At 43.5% G+C, this 27,980-nt stretch overlaps 3 protein-coding genes across 11 annotated transcripts in view; 2 read left to right on the forward strand and 1 right to left on the reverse strand.

Annotated features, from left to right (window-relative positions):
• LOC128750841 (potassium voltage-gated channel subfamily C member 1-like) overlaps positions 1–2,831 on the forward strand; it is a 35,505-nt gene extending 32,674 nt beyond the window's left edge. For all 3 annotated transcript variants that reach the window (XM_053851407.1, XM_053851408.1, XM_053851409.1), the window contains exon 6: positions 509–2,831. The gene's annotated coding sequence lies outside the window, so the exon portion shown is untranslated. The remainder of the gene's footprint in view (positions 1–508) is intronic.
• A 1,212-nt stretch (positions 2,832–4,043) lies between these two features.
• Positions 4,044–15,690, forward strand: ak7b (adenylate kinase 7b). 6 transcript variants are annotated; one of them, XM_053851931.1, is made up of 18 exons: positions 4,044–4,209; positions 4,697–4,870; positions 4,964–5,072; positions 5,871–5,965; positions 7,058–7,168; positions 7,238–7,321; positions 7,828–7,916; positions 7,989–8,079; positions 8,841–8,918; positions 9,048–9,200; positions 9,275–9,403; positions 9,462–9,558; positions 10,180–10,308; positions 10,377–10,442; positions 10,534–10,731; positions 12,018–12,232; positions 12,640–12,798; positions 14,938–15,690. In XM_053851931.1, exons 1-18 carry the CDS (start codon positions 4,108–4,110, stop codon positions 14,974–14,976), a joined length of 2,118 nt encoding a protein of 705 aa, XP_053707906.1. In that variant the 5' UTR covers positions 4,044–4,107; the 3' UTR covers positions 14,977–15,690. The 6 variants fall into 6 exon arrangements, with proteins under 6 accessions (XP_053707906.1, XP_053707905.1, XP_053707908.1 ...); XM_053851930.1 differs by having other exon boundaries at positions 4,697–4,888; positions 14,938–15,688; XM_053851933.1 differs by lacking the exon at positions 14,938–15,690 and having other exon boundaries at positions 4,697–4,888; positions 12,056–12,232; positions 12,640–12,788.
• On the reverse strand, positions 15,436–26,392 carry znf281a (zinc finger protein 281a). 2 transcript variants are annotated; one of them, XM_053851927.1, is made up of 7 exons: positions 26,236–26,392; positions 24,424–24,859; positions 21,946–22,047; positions 20,998–21,124; positions 19,819–19,902; positions 19,622–19,740; positions 15,436–19,553 (listed from the first exon to the last, which is right to left on the reverse strand). In XM_053851927.1, exons 2-7 carry the CDS (start codon positions 24,820–24,822, stop codon positions 18,018–18,020), a joined length of 2,367 nt encoding a protein of 788 aa, XP_053707902.1. In that variant the 5' UTR covers positions 24,823–24,859; positions 26,236–26,392; the 3' UTR covers positions 15,436–18,017. The 2 variants fall into 2 exon arrangements, with proteins under 2 accessions (XP_053707902.1, XP_053707904.1); XM_053851929.1 differs by lacking the exon at positions 26,236–26,392 and adding an exon at positions 25,975–26,108.
• Positions 26,393–27,980: the final 1,588 nt, after the last annotated feature.

Here is a 27,980-nt window from a genome sequence, read left to right on the forward strand (position 1 = left end):
GAGGGTCCGATCGATTGTTGAACCTCGAGAAATGCGGTTTCTGTTCTGGCCATGGAACTACAGACCGACTCTTAACTCTCTCAACAGCTCTCAAGGGTGGCTGGTATTATGACCTGCCAGTCTTCATGTGCTTTGTGGACTTGGAGAAGGCGTATGACCGGGTGCCCCGTTGTGAGAGGTGCTTTGGGAGTTCTGGGTGCGAGGCTACCCCCTGAGCGGGAGTTGTGTTCAGATCCTAGGGTGCAAGGACATATGTTTCCGGTGGGAATGCACGCAAAAAAAAGGAAGGATTGTGCAGCGCCAAACATTGTGACCATGCCAAACATCAGTCTGTTTACAGATTCATTCCAGATACATGTTAGTGCCATGGTAGCGCAGTGCCATGTTTGAAGGTGGCCTTTGGTTTGGCATGAATTCCGATGTTTGTTTATCATCGTTGTGTAGTCGGATTCATCTCGATCATTATGCTGTGGTCTAAACTGTGTGTTCTTCTCTCTCTCCTTTACAGTGCTCAGTTTCTAAACCTCTGCTTCCTCTCTTCACTTGAGCCAGCCCACGACAAGCCACGGCACCCACAAGAAGGACAGAAGCCTTGAACATCCATCCTTCAAAGACATTGTAACGCACCTGTTTTGTTGAACGTGTAGAAGTGCTCTATTCCTGTCGGCACCACTGTTGGCATTCAAAACTCTATGCAAGCAGATGGGATAGGGGCACCATGATGTCATTACGCTCCGCCATTTCTCAGCAGGTTGGGTCGACTCATATGTGTTTGTCATATCAGCTACGGTCATCGAGCAACAACTTGCACACGGGACACCATCATGTGACTGGAACGTCAGGTGTTCTGTTTTTGTTTTTTTGACGCGGCGCTGGATGTTTTAGATGAGGCCAAAGGTCAATGTGCTCCCACAAACAAAGAGTCTCTGTCGGTGGAAAGAGCTCCTTTGCTCTCTCTCACTCCCACTACACAATGCTCCCCTGTGCACCGCTCTTCAGAAGAAAAAGAAATGCATGTCATGATGACAGTGATATTGTAGCTTGATTTTGAAATGATCATTTCTTAAATCAAGCTGGTGAAAATGTAGGGAGTCAGTTGAAAAATGAGAAGGTCTCTTTTGCTGCACCATCAGGGTTACTTGGCATCCTCCGAAGTGACTGCAAAAATATGCAAAACAGCATGGACTGCAAAACTGACTGACGTCGAATGCAAAAACACCACCACAAAAATGCCGATCCTATCACTTTACTTCAGTGAGGAGGTTGGTTCAGACGGAAAGTCTTTCTAATACCTTTTCTTTATGCTTCAGGACCAGAAAAAAAAGTAAAAAACCACAGGAGAATGTGCATGATTGAACTGCATGAATTCTGCTGGCTATCTCACTGCAAGTAATAGGGCTAAAATTAGACATCGATCTGTGGATGTAAAAGTTCTTTTCTTGTTCTATGGAAATCATTGATGAAATATGGAAGATGGTGTCAAGAGAGGCTGTGCATTCATGTCAACAAGTGATCTTTTTTTTTCATGTGAACCCTGCACATCATCCGTATTCTTTTCCTCCTGGCTGAGGTGAAGATTCAACTTATTTTCTGTAGCTAAGAAAAGAACGGTCCTAAAATTGTAATGGCAGCGTGTCCATCTTGCTTCAAGCATCATACATTCAGTTCTTATTCCGGTAAAAACATGGGGATATCAGTAAATATGGAGGTATTTCCACTCCTAAATGTTAAAGCTGGCTGTGAAGGACAACCGTGTCTAGGGATAATACTGAACATTTCACAACACGCCGTTGGAGTAGCAGAGCCTTTTCATGTGTCTTTCTGTTTTAGGTACTTGACCCAAGCAGATAACAAAATGCATGTTAAAAGCAAAGATTGTGAGACTAACATTTTTCCATGCTCACACTGGTTTACCTGGTGCTGGTGCTGCCCAGGCAAAACACTGAATTCAGTCACAAGCACATGGTCTCTGTGTGTAGTCAGTGGCTGAACCCAGTGATGGAAGGATCATAGCGCGAACCCAACCCAACAATGCAGAGATTTCTAGCTTGCCACCTGCTGCACCAGGCACAGAGGCGCTGCCCCATGACTTTGAGGACCGCAACATGACACCACAAACAATAAACTAACTTTTTGGGAAAAGTCGTCGTCTAGACGCTCTGTGTTTGTCATGCATGTGCATCAAGACACACCTCAGCAGCAGCAGCAGTTCTCGCGGTGTCACTGCGCTGTCTGATGAGAATTTTGCTACAAAGAAAGAGTTTCTTTACTCCTTATTCTTGTTTAAAAATATATTATTATTGATAAAAAAAAAACAACATGAAAGTAATGAAGATCAATAAATCTCTGACCTTGAAGTTTGGATGTGCCTAAAGTTTGCTCTGATGCACAAAAATAAAGTGGTTGGACAAACGCAAAAAGTTAGTTTGGAGCTCTGCGGATCTTTGCATTGTTCAGTTTGGAATCATGAGTAGTAGCTCTGCGATCTCAAGGACATTATGAGCCATGAATGCATGAAGCAGAAAAAAATCAGCATTGCCTGTGCTGAGCGGAGGATTTCAATGTCTTTAGCTTTAAAAACAACAAAAAAAAAACCTACAATCTCTGAACAAAATGTAGTTTCCCATAAGAACGCCTCATAATAGCATTGCTTGTTTGCGTTTTACCCATCATTCGTCAGTCCCAGGCTTTCTTTGTCATTGCCAAAGTGCCCTTGAGCAATAGTACCCCACAGCACATTTAAGTATAGAAGTTAAGACTTCCGTTTTTATTAGTATTTTTACTTCTGCTTGAACATGTTTGCCTGATAAATATTCAAAATAAAAGCAAAATTGACCTTGTTTTTGGTTTTTTTTTGTGTCAATTGCAATGGAGTGTTTATCTAGCCCTCAATTTTCATAAGGGAGATCTATTCTAATTTCCATTTACAAACAATTACCAACCTGCAAATAAACTGATATACTGTGCGACATGCTTAATATTTGTGTATGTGTCGATGTAGATGATCTTTTTTTTGAACTGCCTGGAAGAACATGTGCAGCATGTTAGACTAGTGCTGCATAGGGTTCTTGAGAACCACCTTTTTGTTAAAGCTGAAATGTGTGAGTTCAGCCAAGACTGAGGCTCTTGCCAAGTGGCAACTGCCCACCACTCATAAGCAGTTACAGTTTCTCGGTTTTGCAAACTTCTATAGGCGCTTTCTCTGTTATTATGGCAAGGTTGCTGCTCCTCTCACCAAAACTCACCTCCGCCAAGTGTTTGTTTGTCTGGTCCCTAGCAGCAGAACCCTTTTTTTTTCATAACAATAAATAGCATACGGAAGAGGATGAGGGCCAGTGAAGAAAAATAATAATAATAATTGGCAGAATTCTGACCATAAAGTGAGAATTCTGACTTTTTTTTCTGACTTTTTTCCCAGAATTCTGACTCTGTTACAGGACAAACAACATTCACTGAGATACTCTGCAATACTGGGATGGTGTTTCTGGAGTTATTTCCAGGTGGGTGAGTCTTCAAAACAAATCTGCAACAGAGGACACCAAGGATGTTGCGATGATAAACCCCATCCTTGGTCAACCATTTTGAGAGCTTAAGATAACACCCTTTAATCGTATCCCACTGACACTCGTCCCCATTTATTGAACGATGACATGAAAGAGACAGGTGTGAGCTCGCAAGCTAGTACAGAAAACTTTCAACATCAAATTAAAAGAAGCTGGTTTTTTTGTCTAAAGATTCATCGATGTGCACAGAAAAAGTCATGGCAATGTCTGTTTACAAAGGCGTACTGCAGTGAGGGAAGATGGATTCAATTCATACTCAAATTCACATTAAAGATGGAGAGAAATACATGACATGCATCATTGGAACTTTCATGTCAAGATGAACAAAAATAAACCAATACAATAAAATACATAAATAAATAAGAGAAAAGTAGGATACCTTTTTATGACATCAGCAGCATGTAGAGTGACTTTGTCAACGTTGCTTTGTAGAAGATGAAAGTCTCATGGCAAGGAAGACTGTTACGTGCCAAGCTTACATCAGCAGTACGATTATTTAAAGGGAAATATTCATAACACACAATGATATCAATGCTGCTACATAATGTCTTACTTCAACGACCCGAAAAAAGACAAAATCAAAAGAACATTGAAACAAGTTTTCATCAACGATGTGGACTTGTACTCTTCCAAGTGGATTTCAAAGGTAAGAAAAAAGAGGACTTCCATCTTACTCTCAGAAATGTCAACACGTCGCAGACTTTAATGGTCAACAGGTGAAAAGTGAAAGTAAGTAAGCTTCAATTCTATAAACCTCCTTCCTGACAAAATTATTGGAACTATGTGAGTAAGACGTGGTGCAAAATCTTTGTGTATATATATGTGTATATATATATATATATATATATATATATATATATATATATATATATATATATATATATATATATATATATATATATATATATATATATATATATATATGTGTATATATATGTGTGTGTGTATATATATATATATATATATATATATATATATATATATATATATATATATATATATATATATATAAGCAGTTATTCATAACTATACATATACATTTACATACACACACACATATATATGTGTGTTTTGTCTATGTATTTATGTATGGTATTGTACACTATACTGACCTTGTGATTCATGTACAACAGTTTCTGTCTGAACGTCTAATCGGAGGGAATTCGGAAACCATCGAGGATGATGTTGAGAAAGAAGTTGAGGACAGAAAAGACGAGGAAAGAGAAAGAGGGAGCTCCTTCCTGAATTCATCCCCAGCGTTCCATGTGGTGGGGACAGTCCAAGAAGAGATAACGGAAACCACATGGGTGAAAGAACAATACTTTGTAAGATACATTTGGATGGAGTTTGTCACCCCCCGACAGCTTCTCAAATTTGTGAAAATGTTATTAATGTGTTAGCAACTCAGCAGGGAACAACTTCTTCTCAAATTGATGAAGTGTGATGTTATCATCTATAATGTCACCCAGCATCCCAAACAATTGGAAGAAGCCTCTTGGGCTCTTGGAGGTAAGCGTGCTTGAAGGTCGTAATAGTTCAGTGTTTGGGAGTGTGAGGAAGAGGTGAAGAAGCGGGTGCAGGCAGGATGGAATCACTGGAGAAAAGTGTCAGGTGTGATGTGTGACAAAAGGGTGTCGGCAAGGATGAAAGTGTCCAAAAGGGTGGTGAGGCCAGCAATGTTGTATGGTTTGGAAACAGTGGCACTGAGGAAAAGACAGGAGGCAGAGCTGGAGGTAGCAGAGATGAAGATGCTGAGCTTCTCTCTGGGAGTGAGCAGGATGATGATAGGATCAGAGGGACAGCACATGTGCTCAAGTGTTTAGGAGACCAAGTCAGAGAGGCTAGATGGAGATGGTTTGGACATGTACAGAGGAGAGAGAGCGAGCCAGTACATTGGTAGATGAAGATGTTGAGGTTGGAACTGCCAGGCAGAAGGTGGAGAGGAAGGCCACAGAGGAGATTGATGGAGGAGGTGGTGAAGGAGGACATGAGGTCTGTAGGTTTGAGAGAAGAGGAAGCAGGGGACAGGGTGAGATGGAGGAAGATGATCTGCTGTGGCCACCACTGAAGGGAGAAGCCCAATGGAAAAGAAGAAGAAGAATGCAGCCTTTCAAACATTCAACCGGTGCTTACATGCCTCATGTCCCAACATACGGTACCACTACTGCATATACCGCAGTCGTGCTCCAGTGGAGAACGACTCCTCCACTCCGCTCTGCATCTGGTTCAAGAAAGAGGCATTTACATTTGTCAAACATGCATTTGTGTATCCTGACAAGACAAATGAACTCATCTGTTTTCTTGTAGCGCTCCATCACAGCATGGCTGACTTTACCAAAACCAAGACATACATCCTCATCTCCACTGTAATGACCTGGGCCGATAGCAAACCTGATCGACATGTATGTACACACTCAGTCACAGTCAATCTCTGGCTTGGGTCCTAACAATAGCCACTTTCACATTATAGGAGCATCTTTTTTTTGGGCCCAAAACGTGTTCTCTCTGAACTCTGCCTTTTCGTCTCATCCATCATTTAGGGTCTCCATTGGTGCGGGTCATTTCAGAACCAGAATTGAATTTATTGCCATGGTCAGTGGGGAGCCCACCAACTTGGAATAAAGTGCTGACAGAAAAAAAATAAAAAACATAAAATAGGAGTATTGAAGACATTGGATGAGATGATTCACAAATAGCCAAGGCACCCGAAAAAAACAAACAAAAAAAACAGATATGTTGATAAAACCGAAGATCTGTGACAAACGTTTTCAAAAACTGAATACGGAGAGACTGTCTGAAACTCAGATAAACATAAAAGTGGTTCAGTTCAAGTTTAGGATGCCGAAAATAGAGTTTGGCGGAACTGAGGCATTAAATTTATTCAATCAGAAATAAAGATTCTTAAGAACGAAATATGAAAACAAATAGAGGACTTGGCAGTTATGATGGTGAGAAAGTTCAAAGTCAACAGTTGTGAAACTGGCATCAACACAGGGACAAAAGGGAGGGAGATGAGGCCTAAACAAAGGAGGAAATGTTAAAAAAAATGACAGGAATAACACATCAGAAGTGAAGGAACCTGTTCAAGATCTGATGCCCGCAACCATCTACAACAGACTGTTAGTTAGATTCAACCACCAGTCATAACAGGAACCAAATACTTCACATAAGATGACACAGACAGACTTCTAAAAGGAACCATTCGAACAGCTCCAAAACTAAATCAAAGGAGCGAGAAGAGATGAAGGGGGCTATGCTTCATACGGAACATAAACGCAGTAGTCTCTCCATTATAGTATGGTGCACGTTTGTCAGCTCTCTAGTAATAGAAGGGTGACGTCAACAGCCCCATCTCCATTCTGTTTGTATGTGAAATCTGAGGAGAAGACCAGAAGAATATTTGAAAAACAGTGTCGACCATGTGAACAATGTTTCATTCACTCATTCATTTTTGTGCATGTGTGTGTTTGTGTGCATTCGTCTGTGTGGAACAGGATGATGAGGACCTTCCTTTCACAGATGCAAATTTTAGGACAAGAAGAGCACATCCGAACTTCAGAAAACATATTGACCTTGAGAAGAAGGTTGTGAAACTGGGCAAAACTGTATGTTGGTTTTTTTTCCACCCTTTATTTTTCTTGACTTTGGTTCCTGATGTAGTTTCATTTCTGCAGAACAAAACCATGTTCCCAACATATGTTGTGGTGTCTGGTCTTCAATATGGGATGGGAGAGCAGATCTTCCATATCTTCTTCAAGGTCAGTGATGCTTTTTTTCTGGCCTCTTCTCCCATAGTATTACATATGAAAAATGGGCTGTAACATATCATATAATATTTTATCGCCACTATGCACAGGTACAGGACTTATACATGCATACAATAAGATTAAAAACATCTTCCTTAGCAATGCTGATCAAACATCTAAACAGTTAACCGTTGTTCAAATAAGTGATCCTGAGATTGAATAAATAAAATATCCCGGAATAAATAGTCAAGATACTCCCAAACAATAAATAAAAAAATAATAATCCAGAGTTTGCGGATGTGGGAGTTCAGAGTATTGCTGGCTCTTGGAAAAGAAAAGGTTGTCCTTTGTAGCGCCTCCTTGGGGGCAGCAGGTCAAACAGTTCAAAGGCATGGTATGAGAATGTCTTGAGAATGTTGACTCTCAAGGGATGTTAGTTCTGAGGAAGTGTAGACGTTGCCGGGCCTTTCATTATTGTATTTCATATGAGTACCAACTGTTTTTGTTGGTGAGTTCAGATGTCTTGGTTGGGACTGGAAAGTGAAATTCCTGTCTACGGCGATGGCAGCAACTTCGTCCCCACGATCCATGTCAACGCTCTGGCCAGGTAAGAGGACAAAAAGACAGAAAACGAAGCTCCAGACTTGGCGTCTTCCAATGCATCTGTTTTGTGTTTCAGCATCATCCATAACCTGATTGATTGTCCACCTCAACCGTATTACCTGATCGCTGTGGACACGGCAAACAACAACATGGAAGAGATTGTGAAGGTTGTTAGAACAGCAACTCTCTATCTCACGGAATCTAAATACAGCGGTGCCTCGGTTCTCCACCACAATCCGTTCCAGACGGCCGTTCGAGAAGCGAATTGTTTGAAATCTGAATGGATTTTTCCCATGACAATGAATGGAAAAAGAAATAATGCGTTCCAAGCCTTAAAATAGTCTTTTGTAGGAGTGAATGTAGAGTGTCTGCTGCAGGTGCGCTGTTCCTCTATGTGTGTGGCCGCTGCATGTGGGAGGGGTTGGCGAGTGAGTGACGTCTCTCCAGAAGTGAAGAGGTGCCCGGTGCGTGTCCAGCTCTGAATGTGCGCTTCTGTGCAGTTTGGCTGTGACAAAGTCATAAACCAAGTCACGCTCTGTCCCAGACTCGCCTCATCCCTGTCCCAGCTCCAGCCCACAACAGGACATCAAACCCTGGAGTGAGCGCTCCAGCACCTCCCCTGTGACACTCTACCACGGTCCAGTGTGGAGACAGGAAAGGTTTTACACCTCAGTATGAAGAAAAAACAGCCAGTAAATGTAGCTAACGGGACACGTCTGCATACAGAGGCTGCGTTATACACAATAACAAAGCACGTCGTGGCTCAGCTGATCAGTTTGAAATTTGAAGCAAAAAAATCTCGAAATATTTGTTTGAACTCCGATTTGTTTGAATTCTGGGACATTAGAAAACTGAGGCACCACTGTATATGCATTGATGTAGTGATAAAAAATCCACTGATTTGTACCATATGTAACTGTTTCATCAGGCGGTTGCATCTGTACTTGGACCTGGGAAGATTACTCAGAGGCCATTTGAGGACATTTACCTGGACCAAGACTTGAGTGTTTGTAGAAGCCGCACGTTTGGAATACTGATCATGCCTTAAGTGGGAATATTGTGATTTCCATCAGTGAAGAAAATGCAGTGCCTCAGTGTCCTGCCTTCTTTAAGTGACGTTTCAATCTCATGACAGATGATGGAAATTGACTCTCTTCGCGTCAATCTTCATATGGAGGCGGTTTGTCTCAGGGAATGGTTCACCAGTGTTCAATGGGTGTGTGAGTCTGGTCTGGTGGAGAACATGGAGTTCGTGGTTGAGGAGTATCGCCAGACCCGAGGATTGTTGGCAAGTACAAATCCCTATATTTTAGCATCTGTTCTCATACACCGGACGCCATGGAAGCATTTCCTCTTCTTCAGCCCATCCGCCTGTGTGTCATCGGACCTCCTGCCGTAGGAAAGACCACTGTCTCCAAAAAGATCTGTGAGCACTACAGATTGCATCACATCACTGTGACGGAAACCATCTCAGAAGCTCTAGCACAACTGGTAAAATACTTTACCACCATGAGTGGAGGACTCTGACATTGACTCATGACTCCTGCAGGAGGACGCCACGCAGAATGAAGACTCCGACGAAGAGAGTGAGGATGCTGCTATGGAAGAGAGGAAGCTGCTCAAGGAAGATATGGCACAGAATGGAGGTACCATGAACAGACATGTTTCAACTTAAAGGGCTGTGACAAGATGGTGCAACTATACACAGTTGTTTACCTTACTCATAGTTGGCTCATTCCCAATTCCTAGGAAACGACTCTACAGATACTTTTGCGTTAGATTCATCGAACAGAGGCTGCTTACTCAGCAACAGTTTGAAGAAAATGTTTATAGGATGCTGCAGCTGTATGAACAAGATCTATCTCCCGTTTTAAATGTAGTGGGTGTGGCTAATATTCCGGTGTGCTCAATTGCAGGAATTTACGGTAGGTTACATTACATTAAATCTCTAGAGGAGATTAGACTGTGTCTTACCACAGTAGGTAGATTTTGGTTGCTTCAGCACTATATAAAAAGGAAAGGCATCATTGAATATCATCCACATGCCTCAGGTGCATGTGCCCACACCCAAACAAATGAGTTAGCGTCGATATGTTGCTGTATATGATATAATATCGACAGATTCTGGGCCGGTGAACTCTGTATGAAATGCACCATCTGTTATGACTCAGTTGCTGCGATCACATTCAAGATTTAGCCATCATTGCTCAAAGATCATACAATGCTTTTCTCCTAGTCTGTGATCTAAAACAACTGTTCTCCACCAGGCTATTTGAGTGAGCATCTTTTAGTTAAACTGATGAAGAACAAGCTGCTCTCCAATCCGTGCAAAAATCAGGGCTTTGTCCTCGATGGCTTCCCAATGACGTTCCCACAAGCCCGCGAGACTTTCTTTGGTGAGAACGCCAATCGTGCACTGGTTCACACTACACACTCAACTAATGGTATTTTTTCGGTTTTCTAGCTGAGGACCATGAGTCAGAAGATGAAGCGACTCATATTTTCTCGCCCAGCAAAAATATAATGCCAGGTATGGTTTTCACTGCCGGGTAATACTGAGATATTTCTGTCTTTTTTCCCCAGATTTATGTTTTTTTTTTTGTTATGTTTTTGTATTGTAGAATTCGTGTTGTACTTGGAGGCCTCCGACACATTTCTGAGGGATCGAGTGATAAACCTTTCAGAGAAACTGGCACAAGAACACAACTACCAGGAAGAGTGCTTTCTCCAGAGCCTTGCCAAATACAGGCAGAAGAACATGGAAGACGAGACCGTTGTCAATTACTTCGATGAGTTGGAAATCCCCACTCAATACTTAAGTAAGTACCAGAGCACTTTTCTAGTCGAGCCAAATAGATCTGAAGCCGAGAAAAATGGCTGAAAAGATCTGAATCCCTTACGGATTTTTAAGTTATTGCCAAGAGTTTTATCTGAATTTATTTGGATTATTTATCAAGTAATAATGAGGTGATTTATTTATTAATCCAATACAATTCCTCGTGATAACAGTTCCATCATAGAGCATAATTCTAGTCAAATACAAGTTGCAAAGCTACAAGTGTCAGATGGTGCCCAATATTTTTATCAAGGATGGCGCAAACATGGGATGGGATGAATAAGGTGGTGAAGTCAAAAGGCGCTCATGGTCACAGTTCAAGATCAGGCAGCCAACTTTAAGTTGTAACAATTTTGACATAAAAAAAAAAGTTTTATTTTAATGTGAAGCCAGTCTGTATCTGAGATTGAATGAAAGTGGAAAGCACAGTGGTATCTTTAAGCCACTCATATATAATAGCATGGTCATATAGCTTTAATGTTTCTTCCCGTATTTCTCTGTTAAAATCACTTTTTGAAAGAGCCACTGGGTAAGGCTTGTCTTGCTCTTGTTGTTGTCTTTAAGGCCACCAACCCATGGCCATGAACTCAACCTTTCCTCTCCTGTTCAACAAGCGTGACAATGACTTAGACTTGCACTTCCTTCCTTGAACTGTCACTGCATAACAGTGAGACCTTGGCAACAAAATGTTGTTGCTTGGCTTCCGGATCAAATAATAATAAAATGCTCATGAGTGCAAAACTAATATTACAAGTGCAAAGTAGGATCTGTAGTTTCCTTTTCGAGAGAATATGAACATCTTTGTAGTTGTAGGATTGTAATCTGAGCATCCACCGTTCCGTCCTGGCACATGGTTTGAAAGTCAAGACAGTAGATCACTTTTCGTGTCATGTGGTCTGTGACGAAGTCAAACTTTTCACCATATGTGTCTGAATGCTGTCTCTCACGGGCCCACACCAATGCTCAGACGTCCCATTGTGGTTTCATTTTTGGGTCAAGCTTAGGGTCCGAGTTTTCCCAAGGTTTTGTGCAGCTAATAGTCCGGTGCTTGCGTGTTTGTCAACCAGTCGACTAACTATAAAAGTAGTCGGTGACTAGTCGACGATGAAAGTGGTGGTTTCTGTTGGAGCCCTGCTAGATTTTAAGACTCCAGTTACATGATGAAGGGTTTCACCACTCCCGCCCGGCTCTGAAGTGGTCATGACAAATAGTCCAAACCTTCAAGTCCAACTTGATCGGAATCAATTGTTTCCTCCTCCTGCCTTTCAGCAATTAGCTGTGAAACTGACGACCGCTTCCTCATCCAGAAGATCTTCGATACGGTGGGAGTTCCCAGAAATTATGGGCGGGGCACACAGGAAGTGCAGGTGCAGGAGAGGAGGCAATGTGCAGACCGGATGAGGAGAGAGCACCAGCAGAGAGAAGACGAAGAGATGAAGGAGATTGAAGAGGCCAGGCAGAGGACTGCACGGTGGGAGAAGTGGGTAGGTGCAGAGGACAAACAGCCGGCTCGAATGACTTCATGGGAATTGTCTCAACATATTCTGGACAGTAGAAGCCAGGGTCATTGAAATAAACCTTGCGCGTTCCATGTCGATGCATTAGGTTTTCCATTGAGGCACATGTTCCGCCTTCTGCGGCATATCCTGATGCGTGGATGCCGCGGAAAAGAAGACGTGCTGTGCATTTCACTCAAGGCCAGTGAGGAGGAGAGCCGCTTATGGGACCATATATACCAACTGACATCCCATGTAACTCAGTAAAGACAGCTTCTGAACAGCTCCCCTTGCTTCACACTCACCCTGTGTCTGTGTAATGTTCCCTCTTTTTATTGTTTAATACTGTGATACAATGTGACACAATGTATGTGCTTGTGTGTGTGTGATCTCAGACTGCAGCTTTAAGAGAGGTGAAGGACCAGGAGGAGGAGCTGCTGGAGGCCCACTCCGTCCCTCTGAGGAACTACTTGATGAAGCATGTGATGCCACCGCTCACTGTGGGACTGATAGAATGTTGTTCCAATCAACCACAGGATCCTGTGGACTTTCTGGTAACAACAACACAAACAAAAAATCAAATCTATACAGACCTGATCAAAACCTTAAGACTAGTGAAGTTAGTGAGACCAAAAAACATTTGGAACTTGTAATGAAAAAAATAAATGAATAAACTGAAATAGGTTGTTTGTAACCTGATCAAAAGTTTAAGACCACAAAGCCAAAATTCTCACTATCTGTCAGGCATTCACACGGTCATGTCCTCCGCATGGTTAAAGCATTATAGAACAAAAAAGTCAAGTGGAAGATCCAAACAAACTGAGCCAGGGGTTCTGATGGGCTGTCCGTCTAGACAAAGGGTGGTCCTCCACCCAGGCCTTACTGGTGCCGACTGCAGCGCAAGAACCATCACACGGCATCTGTGGGAAACGGGTTTCAAAAACCAAAAAAAAGGTAACAAATTCAAAGACCTTGTCACCTTCAGCGCCACAAAACTGCCCATTGAGACTTTGCCAGGGAGCATCAAACATGGGACATTGAAAGGTGGTAAAATGTTTTATTCTCTGAATTAACCTAAGGTCCAGAGGGCTTCCAACTTTACAGGGATGACAAGCAGATCTAGCCTGGGCTTTTTCATTCTGTGGAACACTGGAGCTTCAGGTGGTGGAGGGCTGTCAAATGGCAGCTGGTCATGTGCAGATGTTGCAGCGTGCATCCAGCATGACTGCGGGCCCTCGTCTGTGTGCTAACAGCAGGACAACGCTACAGTTCACAAACCAAGGACATCTTCAGGGACATTTGGGGATGGATGGCAAGGGAAGTTTATAAAAATGGCCATCAATTCCAGACCGTCGATGCCCTTCGTGAAGCCATCTTCACCACCTGGAGCAATGTTCCCAACAGCCTCCTGGAAACACGAGCATCCAGCATGCCAAATGACAGTGGAGCTACTCATTACTGAGTCCTCGTGAGGACATTTTTTGTTCTGCTTTGGAGTGTTCTTTTGAGCAATGGTCTCAAACTTTTGATCGACAGCCCATTTCAGTTTACTTGTTTTGTGCAAAAGGTAAAATTTTCAACCGGTCTTAAGATTTTGATCAGGTCTTTATGGATATTGATACGTGGGTAATGTTGCAGCTTTGCGCAGAATGTGCTGAGAGCGAGATTTGGTTGTCTCCCAACCGTGGTCCTCAAACTCAGAGAGATGCAAAGTCATGGTGCCACATGATAAAGTTAAACACAGCAATAAGCTCTAACACAAAGCTCTAACCAACTGTAAAGACAACAGCACAAGCACAACAACAACTGGAGTTCTCCATGCTCAAAAGCAGTGCGGGAAATTCCAGTTCCCTCTGCTCCCACAACACGCTACTGGAGCGAGGAAATGTCACGAGTGGAGTGGTTGACAGTTCCACGCTGGAATTCAACACAGTCTTTTATACACCGGTGGCCATGAACAAGTGATTCGGACACCTAATTCTGATCTTTTGGATGGGTGAGCAAATACTTTTGGTCATATAATGTATATGTATATTTGAACAAGAGAGCCAGACATGAAGGCCTGGCTCTCAGTCTTCACTCTAATTCGACCCAAAGGTGTTCTATTTAACGTCTGATAAGTCTGTGCATCGACATCAGACTCGACCACCCGCCTTTTTAATGTTTTTAACTTGCTTCCTGCACTGTTACACAGTCATGTTGGAAGAAGAAGAGTTCAGTTCCTGCACAGTTGTGAGCATGGAGTTCATAATGTGTTGGCATGCTGGAGTTCCTTTCGCGTTTTCAGCACAAAGGCCAGCTCCTGAAAAAACAACACTGCATGATCATCAACCATGCTGAAGAAGACTGTGTCTCACTAGGTCTGTTAGGGACATTTGTCTTCACGCATTTTTATTCACCGTGCTTTTAAGTGCTGGTTTCAAAACACTGTCACTGAAACAAAGCTCCAATAAAACTCAAACACAGCCACCATTATGATGAATATTGAGTGATACAAAATAGTTCATTCTTAAAATGTTTGATACTTAATTCTTAAAATGGTCTACTATTTACTGCTTCTTGTGGCAGTGATGTCATTTATTTATCGAGTCCCACCACTAAAATATACATATAGTCAATATAAAGTAGCTTGCTACTCATCAAAGAATTGGAAAAGATGACGTCTTGAATTCTGCTCTTCTTTTTTTTTATAGGCGGAGTATTTGATAAAGAACAACCCAGTCACATACTGAGCTACAAGTTGGCTTCGGATGACTGTGGTGACCACTGTGCAAAAAGGTCTTGATGGCGGGATTGATTCACAAGCCAGCAGTTTTTCTAATAGTGGAACAACATGTGCAAGAGAATGACTCTCAGCTGGCTTGTCAGCCACTCTCACTTGTGGTGAATCTGGACTCTGTGCAGACTGAACTTGGCTGCAACACTGACTGTGTCTGAACCCGCTGTCTGCATTGTACCACGCTACAAAACATGCCAGAGTGAGGGAAATATTGAAGATCAAGAAGTTAAAGGGCATCACTTGGGACGAAGATATACAAAAACCATGAATCTGAAACTTAAAAAAAACATACAAACTGGACTGTTTTTCCACAGATAAAAATATAAAGCATAGCATGCAGAAAGATAATACAAAAATAAATCGTCATTGAAGGAGAAAACGTTTTTGGATAAAAGCAAAATGCAATGTTACGATGAAATAAAGAGACCGTTTTTTTTTTCATTCCATCATTTTATTGTTTTCTCCCTAATCACTTTTTTATTCATTGGCCAGGTAAAGAAGTCTCGTGAGACGGCTCACAAGAACCTGAAAGAAGATTTAAAAAAAAATATGAGCTACAAAAATTTGGCGTGAATTAAGAAAAAAAGGGAAGAAAATAGGTCATAAAATAAAATTTATACATGGGTCACATGAAGAATAAGTAGTGTCTTTTTTGTACACATCTGTCGAGTGACGCATTTATGGCAAGGAGCAACACGGAGGAAGCATGAGACATTTACGGAAAGCCTTCAGTGAAACAAATCTCAAACACCGGGTCACATTTTAAAAACAGTCCCACACAGACTTTTGTACAACAGCATCTCTGCTACATTAAGGTTTGTCCCTGGCTGGTTGTGATATGAGGTATATAGGAGGCTAATAGTTCGACCGCCGTAGGGTCGCTGCCATATCGACCGTTGCTTCAGACAGCCGGACATACAGAGCCGTGAAGGGCAGCGGAGCCACCTTCCTTGCACCCAAGGCAGTTATGGAAGTAGTCATGGAAGACAGCGCAGTTTTCAAATTCATAAAGAAAGAAAAACACATTTACAAATTGGCATCACATCTAGGCACCCGATTTTCTATTTTTTTTTTTTTTTTTTTAAAGGACACAGCTGTTGATCACAGCTGAAAAAGATACATGAGCACGAAAACATGAAAAAAGGGGGTCACTGCTAAAGTGGGTCTAAATCTAGGGTTTGAATTACATTTACATGATCCCGATTACATCTTTAAAAATGCTCCCACCTCCCCCGCCATGACCCTCCCAGAAAAGAAGAGAAAATACAAATAGAAAAACGCGTCCCTCAAATCTTGAACAAACCCCGCCCTCTGACCCCTGCATATACCCAAAACAGCAGCTCAAAAATGATCCAGCTTCCAACATCTGGCGGGTTATTTAAGGCTACATCCACACCACTGAGGGTTTAAGTTAAAATGGCATACTGAACTCGGCATCAGATGAAATCTTAAGCGTTGCTTAGCTGCAGGGAACATCATTCCAAGTTTAAAAACTCACTTCCTAACACGTCCAGGTCGTGCTTGACTCCACTCAATATTCATTTTTTTTTTTTTTTTTTTTTAGCAAACTGGAAAGGCAAAAATATGGGCGCTGCATTTGATCTGGGAAAAGAACCCCCTGAAAAACCTAAACAAGCGAAGACCATTTCCCACAAATTCAACTTTCGGTGTCAAAATTTGAAATCTTTTCACTAGAAAACTGGTTTATCTGATCAAACAATAAAAAAAGCTCTAACTGAATTCAAATGTCATGATGTGAAGACGTGGACAGACTGGCTTCAGTGCATCACACTAAAGACGTGGCGGTGGTTCAAAGGACATTTCCAATTCCATCATTTACATGGATATGCATCTGATGAATTTCAAGATGTGTCGAAGTGACTGGCCTCAAGTGAGACCTTCGACAAGGAAGCACAAAAGCAGCTGTAAGAGAGACTAGAAAGCAAGTTAAGACAATACAACCCGCTGCTGACAGAAAACAGAGAGCAGAGACTCATCTGTAAAAGCTCATCTTTAAAAATCCAGATTAGGCGAGTCAAGTCAATGTATGGGAGGGATAAAGACAAAAAACCCCAGGACTCCTGAGGCAAGATCGTCCAAATAAAAGACCTCATTGTGCAGAGAAAAAGGCTGTTGGAGAAGGTGGCACGACCGCTTTTAAAATAAAAACAAAATAGTGTGGATGTAGCGAGGAAAACGGCTCAAAAGTGCTAATCGGTTTCAAGGAGGAAGAGGAGGGTGGGAAAAGGAGGGACGGCCAGTCCATCGCCGTCCAACAGCAACCTCTATTGGCCAAGGAAAAGCCCCAACATCCCAAAAGGTCTCCCTCGGCTTGGCCTGGCTGTTCCCCAGAGTGACTTAAATCTGTTACTTTACATAATATAGATATTCTTATAAATATATATAGATATATTTATGGCCCTTACTGAAAAAACAGGAGGTTCACATTGACACCAAAAAGTACCATAATCTCTATATCGCCAAGTAAAAGTGTTTTCAGTGTTCAGGTGCAATGGCGGCGGCCGTTTCCGTCAAACTCATTCAATAAAACTACAGAGGGAGCGAGCGCGCCAAACACACACACACACTGTTCTTCTATTACACTTATATTTCCTGAGTAATACTTTTTAAAAAACCTTGTAACAGACAACTTCTTTTTTGCTAGTTCAACACTGGGCTACTCCCTGCCATCATTCCACTTTGATGCCATTGAAAAGTTGATTGCTCAAACACTTCGGCGGATGCCGCGCCAAGTTAAAGAGGAAACCCACCGGACGACACCAGACTCGACGAGGAGAAACAGCAAAATACATATAACTTAAGTACGGATCCTTAAAAAAATTGCATTGGCGGCAGCCTCGGAGGCTTCCCCGCGGCAAGAGTGGGCACAAAAAAATAGAGCGTCAGTACAATTAAAATAGATGTCACATAAAAAAATAATAATAAAATAGAAGCAATAGAAAACTGTAACAGTGTTCTTCCTCGCAGGCGTCTTCATCTGTAGCTTTGGCTTGTTGGAGTTTTGGAACCTGAACTCACTGGCTCATTGACATCAGATAACAAACTAGTATACCCTGAGAATTCGGACACAGGAGTCCGTATCCTGTGGTCCACCTCCCCGCTGGAATCGGAGCCGTACGACAGGCCGCGGCTGTCGGGCTTGAATTGGGACCCGAAGGCCTGAGCAAAGTTCTCGATCTGGTACGAAGGCTTGGAGGAGGTGAGGTCCTGCGAGGAGGACAGAGGGAACACGCCGCCGCCGCTCTTCACCGTCAGCTGCTCCTTCTGACTGCTCAGGTCAGACGGGCTGATCTGGTAGGAGGACGGGGGCGTGGAGGAGTGCTGCTTCTCCAGCTGCTCCGTCAGCTCCTGCGAGGGAGTGAGCTGCTGGTGGCTGGGCGTGTCCAGGCTGCTCAGGTGGAAGCTGTGTTGAGGTGAGGAGCTGCTCAGCATGGCAAAGTGGGACTTTGGCACAGACGATGACAGTGAAGGCGAAGCCGCCGAGTGGCCAAATCCACAGTCCAGCGGGGAAGTAGTGTAGATGTTCTTGTCAGAGTAGAGAGGGTTGACGGCGTGGGAGGTGGTGTAGGGCCCTACCGACGGAGGCAGCGGACCCAGGGGGAAGCTGGTGCGATCCAGCGCCTGCAGCAGGAAGCGGGAGTACTCGTTCATCATGATGCTCTTGTCTCCAGAGGGGCTGTCCACGCCGTCAGCTGAGGGAGGGTTGAGCTCCACGTGCTGCTCGCCCATATCAAAGTGGATGTCGTGACTGGAGCCGTCTGGCTTCTGGCTGTAGTGGTCCAGGAGGGTCTGCAGGACCTCATCGGGGATCCCCGCTTTGTCCAGACTCAGAGGCGCGTCTCCGTCCATCATGCCGGACACCGTACTGTGGATGGTGGAGGGCTGGGAGGACAGGAGGGCCACGCCCACATCATAGTCCCCGCCGTTTCCTGCAGCCACGGCGGGACCAGTTGAACTCACGTTGTTGGCGGCTTGAATGTAGCGTCTCTTCTTGAGGAACTGCATGGCGTCGTCGTAGTTGCTGCTGGTGTTGGCTCCTTTACCGCCGTTCCCCTGCATGATGCCAAGGTTCTCCATGCTGCCATCTGGCTCCATGGGCTTGCTGGGATCCAGGTCCACCTTCTCTAGACCTTTGCGATGACCCTTCTTGAAAGCCATCTTTGGGGCGCGGCCGTGGTGATGCATGCTGGGGCCCGGCTCAGTGGAGGAAGACACGGTCTGGTTTTCTGTGGAGTACTCGTGGACGTTGTAGCCTCCGGACACAGGCATGTGCTGGACCCGCACCCCTCCTGATGCCTCGCCTTTCTTCTTCTTGCGCTCGCCTCCCTCTCCGTTTTTGGACTTGCCTCGTCTCCTCCCAGTACTCCCCGTGTTTCCCTGAGTGATTCCATAGCTGCCATCGCCCATATCCACACAGTCCATATCCATCATGCTGGGATCCAGGCCCTTCCTCACGGCCTCGCCACATGTCCGCTTGTGCTTCAGCAATCGGTCAGTTCTAGAAAAATACTGGACAAGGAAAACATGTGAAGGGACTGCACACACATTTGACTCGCACCCTCTCCAACCCGACCCACCTGCTGGCAGGTCTCGCATCTGTACGGCTTCTCGCCGCTGTGTGTCCTCTTGTGTCGCTCCATGTGGTACTTCTGAATGAAGCGCATGTTGCACTGGTCACAGCTGAATGGCTTCTCCCCTGTCAGAGTCAAGCCCTCACAGTGAGTCATGGTGAAGGGACTGACCCAGAGGTCAGAGGTCAGCCACTCAGACTCACCACTGTGTATTTTCTCGTGCCGCTGCAGAAGGTACTTCTGAATGAAGCTCATGTTGCACTGGCTGCACCTGAAGGGTCTCTCACCTGAAAACAGAGGCAGAAACATAAACATATAACAGGTGTTTTGTGAGCAACACCACGCATGCAGCGGCAGCAGCGGCGGTTTGGTTGGATTCCAGAATAGACCGTGAGCTACAGTTCCTACACAAGCATGCGAACGAACTCTTGTTAGCTCTGATTTAATATTTATTTCCCTCCAGCTGACTCATTAAAACAGCAGCCTGCTAGCATGACTGCATCCTGCGCTCACTGTCTTCAAAGAGTTGGCGGCGCCACACGTCAATATGGAGTGTCTTGCTCACACACACACACGCCGCAGAGCAGTTTATAGAGGGAAGACGCAGCCAACTGTTTGGTCGTAGAGATCAGTAGTTCTGTAACTATTATCGTGGGAGATTTACAAAAATCCAAACATGGAAAACGCAACATAGAATTCAAGCATCGTCCAGTGATTCTTCACCATTGGGCCAGGGTCCATAATTGGGCCGCGAGCGCCCCCTAGAGGGCCGCTAGAAGTTTTGCGTTTTACACCTCTGGTCCGTGAGACGCCCAGTCTTAATATACGTGCCACATATGGTGGCAGTAGTGAGTCACTGAATTGACATGACAGCTGCAAATCTGTGACAGTTACCAACTGTGGAGTTCTTGAAAAGAAAAAAGGATAAAGAAAGTGATGGCGCCCCAACAGTAAAAACTGTCCACTTGTTTTTAAAAGTTTATGGCGATACTTTCATTTACACTATTTTATGATATACAGACATTTTATTATATTTATTTTATTCAGAATTTTGTTCACGGCGTACAGTTATTCCAATGTTGCAGCAAGCGTATTTTTTTCTTTAAGTAAAGTAAGTAAATTTGATGAACACGACTTGCACCTGCTTCTGCTGCTGGTTGGCATTTTCGATGACAAATTTCACGTCATGGTTTCATGTCATTTCACGAGGTTTTACGTGTATGCTTATAGAAAACAACAACAAAAAAAGATCACTTCTATTCCTTGTAGATTCCCTAAAGCCCTTCGGTCTGGAAAAGGTGGGCCCCAAGATCAAAAAGTTCCTAGTCGATATTGAACATCTGTCAGAGCGACGGATCACGAACAGGGATTGGTGAAGGTACCTGTGTGAATGAGAACATGTCTGCGCAGGTGGTAGGAGCTCCTGAAGGAGGCAGAGCAGTGCTCGCAGATGTGAGGTTTGCTTCCTGGTGACAGGCTGCCTCCATCTGCGTCCAGCATCATCGATTGCTGAAAGGCGGGGGAGGGAGACAGAGGCGTCAGATTCATGTCGATCAGCGTGGTAGACATTCTCCCGCCGCAAGGTAACACTGTATTCAGGAGACACCCAGCTACACAATTGGCAAAAGAATGAGCGACCAGTCGGGAGGCCGGTGGATTATCGCTCTACTTTCATCTGTCACCAATAGCTTTGTGGCGACTATTAAAGGGTAATCCAATCCCAAGATAAGTAAATCGTCGACACATAACATCATTTAGTGATCTTTTTCCCCAGTCATATCCATGGGAATGTTGGCAACACTGTTCGCGACGGTGACGTGCAGTTCGGCTGTCCAGAAACTCAAAATAATTCACACTGTGGGTGTAGAATATTTCACAAAAACACACCTAAATAACCTCATATTATATGGCACATCCCTTTAAATGAGCTATATTCATATTTAATTGATGCATTCTTGAATATTATAAGACTTCGGGCCATTCCAGAGAAGCAATAATGCAGGCATGCGACTTCCACCTTCAGCTACTTGTAATAAACAAGATGTTGCGAGCGTTCAAGCCGCTGGTCCGTCAGCTTTATTATATGATGTGCCATGAAGAGTTGAATACTGAGACACAATTAACCACTGAGCGCAGCACCACGACAATGTAGCATTATAGACACATCCGCCAAAAAGAGAATCTGAATGTGGAATTTCTAAACACTGTCTCGAGCGGTTCAAGGCTCATCAAAGCCGTCGCTATTGACAGGACAGCAGTCGCACCTCACCCTTCACACCTAGAATGTTACAATGAGGTGTCAGAATATGACATGAAAGCGCCGGACAAACCTTCGCCTCGCTCCGCTTCTTTCTTGGTCTGACCTCCTGTCCATCACCGTTTGACCTCCGACCTTTCCTCCCCATGGGCTCCTTGCCTAACTGACTTGCCAGCTGTGAGGATGACAAAGGAGAGGCAAGGCCATGAGAGCGAAGCACCATCAGGAAGTAGATTTAATTGAAGGTTAAGGGCCTTTGGTCCAAGAGGAGAATGCAAACATGTCGACTATAAACAAACCAGACACTTGGATGTGGCGGAGTGGATTCCGCTAGCGCTGCAACAAAGCCATCCTACGGATAAGCGGCCCATGACTTACTTGAACGGTGGAGCTTTATTTGGTTGATCAAATGGATCTTTGTCGGATATGAAAAAGCGTGTGGCTCGTGGAGAAAATACAGGCTTGCATATCGTCCTTTTGTTCTGTGTGTTGACTATCCTGCGCTGCTGGGGATCACCACCATATGGAGGTTTATAGGATAAATGCAGGCACACCTGCTGTTCAGGGAGCCCATGGGTTTAGGGGGAAAACAATAAATAAATAAATAAACTGCTGAGAAAGACTCCTGACAACTGATTTCTGGTTGAAGGCAAATGAAAATCTTGTGTTTGCTGGAGGTTGTTTTTGAATTAAAAAGACACAAAACAAGGCCAAGTGGAGACAATAATTCATTCCGCTCCTCTTTATGTGCGAATCTCCAGCCTGATGACCTCTACTGCCCGACTATTGTTGCGAGTGTGTGCATGTGTGCGTTTCTATTTGAATGAGCACAAAAGACGTCTGAAATGAAGTGCGAGCTCAAACAAGACAGCTGTGTCTGAGCCGAGACGGAATGACATCACCATCTGAGCCGCAGAGGGAAAGGGAGAAAAGAGAAAAGGAGCGGGGGCCGGTGTTTATTTTGCATATCAAGCTGTTGCTAGATTTATGAGACCATAATAAGTTTGACGGAAACTCCGCCTCCTGCACCCAGCCTTGCTGAGGCTCCTCATTCAAAGGCATCTATTTGTTGTCATGCGGCACTAAAGACATCAACATTATGAAACATTTCTGCTTTATATATGTTGCGTTAGCATGCACTGAAACTTAAAATGAACGGGATCCTCCAAATAAGCACAGAGAGGCATATATAATGCAGAGACAGCTGCAAAGACGGTGATTCTGCCGCCTCACAATAAAGGCAAACAGAAGGACTCAGCCCAAAAGGATGGGCTCAGTGCTGCAGCATGCAATGAAACAAACATATATGACTGAGTTTTATTTTGATACGAGTGCCGTTTTCAGTGATAATGCATCAGAAAAGATCTCAATCGATGTATTCTACTTCATTCAGTACTAAAAATTAACCAATACAGAGCCAAAGTCATGTGCTGCTGCTGCTGATCTTTTACATATTTCACGTCTCACAAATGCAAACAATAGCTCAGCAATATTGCATTGATAAGTCATCATCCAGTGAGTCGTATTCATCATCTGTTGCACCTCACTGCAGGAACGTAGCTATTGTGCACTATACTAAAGGTTACCCTCAGGTTTCGGGCTACATGGAGCGCAAGGCTCTGGAGCAGTGACGTCTCAGCATGACTGATATACACTGACCATCAACATCTCCTTTCTGTGATGCTACATCCACCTGGTACCATACTGAGGCTGCAGTGATCTGCTGGATAGTCAGCAGTACAGTTACATCTGATGTGGGACTCGAATTGCTGGAAAAAAATAGTTCATCTTTGAGGAATCTTCAGTGGTTACTGCCAGCTCACAAGAGTTGTGCCTTGTTCTAGGACATAATTAATACACTAACTTGAAAACAACAATAAAGTTGAATTTGTCGAATGATATTTTGGAGAAAAAAAAATTCTCTTCTATTGTAAGAATTGTCTTAGATAACAGTTATTGCCTGAATGGCAAACCCATCTGTATATGGACAGGATCTAGGATATTCCCGGCAGATATAGAAGATTTAGAATTGTAAATATTCACAGTGGTCCATACTAGAAGTATGAAAATTATAGATAAAGTAGTCTACAAATGCAAATGTAATTCCTGAGTTGAGGTGAACAAACTTCAAAGGTTAAACAGCAGTGAAGACCAAATAATTTTTCAGATTGTTGTGATGTATCACCAAGTCTGCTGAACTGTAGTAACAAACTTCATCACATAAAATTCATCTCTCAGCACAAGGAGGGTTTACAAAAACCCAGCTATTGACTAATATGTAATTATTGGTGAATGAAAAGGGAGTTTCTGAGTTAATTATCAACACAACTATATTCGGGATCTTCTTAAAAGTGGTAAAAGCATTAGTGCTGAGTAAAAAATATGGATTGGAAGAGCAAGTTCATGGTCAGTGAGGTGGCTAGCTGCCTTCTGCATGAGCCTAACCCAGGCACTTTCCGCACAATCCAAATCTGCCACGTGATTTTTTTTTTGTATGTGAGGAAAAACTGAAAAGGTGGTATGGTAACACCAAACTTGAACTAGTACTTACGCCACCCATGTTAAGGTCCTGCACCATGAGACTCTGGTTGCTGTTGACAGTCACCTCCAGCAGCTCGGAGTTCTTGCTCATCCCACCGGGGTACAGCGGCAGCCGATAGTCATGGTCCGACGGCTTCTCCTGCTTGATGCCCATGGCGTGAACGTAGTCACCCACACAGCCCAGGCCGCCACCCTGAGAGTTCATGCTGCAGTCGGGCGAGGACCGCTCCTTCTTCAAAATCATGTCTTGAGGCGTGAGATCCTGCATCACCGATTGGGCGGCCAGCCGGGTGAAGCTGGTCACCGGGGGCAGGTGGCTGAACATGATCATGCTGTGGCCAAAGTTAGAGTCCATGCTCCCGTTGGAGCGCAGGAATTCGCTGCTTAACTTATCTTGAACAATGCTCATGGTGGAGGAAGGCTACGAGGTGTCACTTAGTGTCATCCTGCAAGAAAAACAATGCCATCATCATCACCGTGCCACTGAAAACATTTCGAGTTCAGGTTAATCCCAATGGCCAGGAATGGTGTCAATCTCTGATCGCACAACTGGCTCTTCAGTTAATCTGATTATTTGTGGGTCAACAAAGGACTACACAAGTAGACGGGCGGAACTCAGGAGTCAGACAAGTACATTTTTGTGTCAGGCTCCCCACAGACCCAGCATTTATGGATGCGTCTGTATGTTTTATATACAGTATTGAACCGAGCAGAAAGGTCAATGGCATAATAGCCGCCATGAATGGAGGATAAGAGGGTTGAAACTGCGTGTTAATCTGGTTGATGGAGCTGTCTGACCCAGTCATCCTATTGGCATGAGCTTATCTACCATGAGAGCGCATCACTCGACTGCATCACACAGTAGTACACATGTAGGATGTGTGTGTGTTGTCTGGATACATGGGTCTCAATTTCAGTTGACCGTCACAGTCAACAGAAATGCATTGAGAACATGCAGTGGAGAACTTTCAGTTCCGCGCGCGTTTGGGAGAATAAGAGAAAGAAAAGTGTGGGTCAGTTAAAGCAAGTAAAGATGAAAGTAGCAAGTCAGCTCTGCGAGAGAGGAGCGCTCCGAGTGCGATCAGACCTCTTTAACAGCCGGCTTGATCCGCAAAAACGTCGCTTCAGAAGAAGGGAACACATCCCACAAGGCGCCGGCGACTGGTCTCGGTCACCATACGATACAGTGGCTTCATGTTCTTGGCGATCAAATGCGCTTTTTTTTTATCAATTAGCACCGAAGCTAACCATTTGGCTAAGCGGCGTTGAGGGGGGGGATGAGGGGGGCGTCTTCTTTGTGATGCGGGATCAAGCAATAATTAATAACTGCACTCACCCCAACAACGAACCTTACACTCATCCACTGCCAAAAACGGAAAGTTCACCGGACCAAAGTCCGTACTGTTCTCAACACGCGCGCCGAAGTGGTCGAGGTACTTCGGGAGTCAGAATTAAAGAATAGCGATATTGATGCGGACGTGCGTTATGCACGACTAACAGAAAAACCTCAGGTATTCGTCGAATAAGAGCCGAATATTTGCTGGATATAGTGGAGACTCACGTGGATAGTCGCGTTTTGCCGGTTTGGTGCAGGTTTGACGCTCAAGTCCGACCCTGTACGTGACGGAAAAGCCACAACAAACGGCCCATACCAGCGGAGGAACAATGATGCTGTCCGGTTAGCACAGACGGGTTAGCTTAGCAGCAGGCTAGTCCACGGTAAACGCTGCTGCGCGGCGCTTTGTTGTCCGCCCCGCGCGCCCTCCTACTCCCCACAAAGGCACCGCAAGCCAGCAAACGCACGCAGATAGCTCCGTCTTACCGCCGCACCACCATGGCCCCCAGAGATCGGCTCGTCCACTTTGCCCGCCGCAGTCCGTCGGTGAAAAACCTACAGCCAAAACATTGTTCTCCAGCAGCAGCTGGGTTCTTCCATCTTGCCTCAGCGCAGAGGATTGTGGGTCGCGGAGCAGGACGAGTCCTGACCAGGGACGAGGTCATGAAATATCACCGACGCTCCAAAGAAGCCAGGAATTATTGATCAATTAAAAATATATATACACTATATATTTTTTTAAATATAACATTTATTTTTCATTTAAACTCAAATCAGTCCCATAAATATTTTTTTAAGAAACAAAAGATACTTTTAAATGAAACTATTATAGGGTGGACACTGGATCTTAAATAGTTATATTTGATATATAATAATCCTTCAAAGGGAACTTTTTTCATAATTCAATTTTTTACTATCATTTTTATGAATACACAATGTAAAAAATTAAATCTTGCTTGTATTGTAATGATAGAATTGCTGCACGGTTCCGCCCTTCTTGACATCCATTTGCTCCTTTATTTCACCCCTGTTTCTTTTCCAGGCTTGGCTTTCTTTGTTCCTCCTGTCTTTTGTTTTGAAGCCCCCCACAGCCGTCCCACTATGTAACATGCCCCCCGAGGAAATTTAATTGTCCATCCCTGGATTCGATTGTGTGTGTTTGTCTGGTCATGTTCAGATTATAATATTCTCAATGAAATGGGGATTGGCTTCAACATATTTCAACATAATCCATGATGGCAAATGAAATATCTCCTTTGAAAAAAAGGACGTGAGAGGAAGAAATGCACCACAAGCCTGCGTGATCATGGCTGCTTTTAAACTGGATGAAACAAACGTGTTCGATTAATTTGGTGAATTGATAATCGAAAATAATGCAAATAAAATACATCATTTTCTGAAACACATGGTTTAGGTTTTGATTCATCTTTACACGCACACCTATGAATGAAACAGCAAAACTGCTGTTGATAGATGAAAATGTTTAATCTCATTTAATCGCACTAATGCTGAGTTAACTCATGATAAATGGCAACACTTTGCATCTGTTCTAAATATAACTTAAAGGAAGATGTTAACACTAGAGAGAGCCAATAATGTTTACAATGTTATGCTTCTTTTAACTTATCTTTAGTCCCATTAATTGAGATTAATATATATATATATATATATATATATATATATATATATATATATATATATATATATATATATATATATATATATATATATATATATATATATATATATATATATATATATATATATATATATATATATATTTCCTGGACAGATCTTAGGTAGCATCTCATATAAACCGTCTGTATAAAAGTCCTACGTCAGAGACTGACGAGACTGACTGTGACCATATAGTTTTATTTCTTCATCATGCATCAATCTGGGCGGAGGTTGGCAAATGTCACTGTGTGGATCAACTTTCCATCAGGAGTCAGAAACATTAAGACTCCTCTCCAGGTTACCTGTAGGCCAATTTCAATGGGGAAATCTACATTCACTGTGAAGGAGAGGAAGGCGCAGGCATTGTGGCAAAGAGCTGCAACAACGTCCTCCAATGACGTTTGGAGTCACCATACAAACCCAGTGAAGAATCCTCATGGAGAATTCACTTCATGTATTTGTTCACTCTTGCCGCTGCATGTAAATCTCTCACGCCAAACACTTGGTGGCTGGATTATACTTCTTAAGTCAAGCAGCACAAACATTGTATGAGA

Source organism: Synchiropus splendidus, chromosome 19, assembly GCF_027744825.2.
Source record: "Synchiropus splendidus isolate RoL2022-P1 chromosome 19, RoL_Sspl_1.0, whole genome shotgun sequence".
Lineage (NCBI taxonomy): Eukaryota > Metazoa > Chordata > Actinopteri > Syngnathiformes > Callionymidae > Synchiropus > Synchiropus splendidus.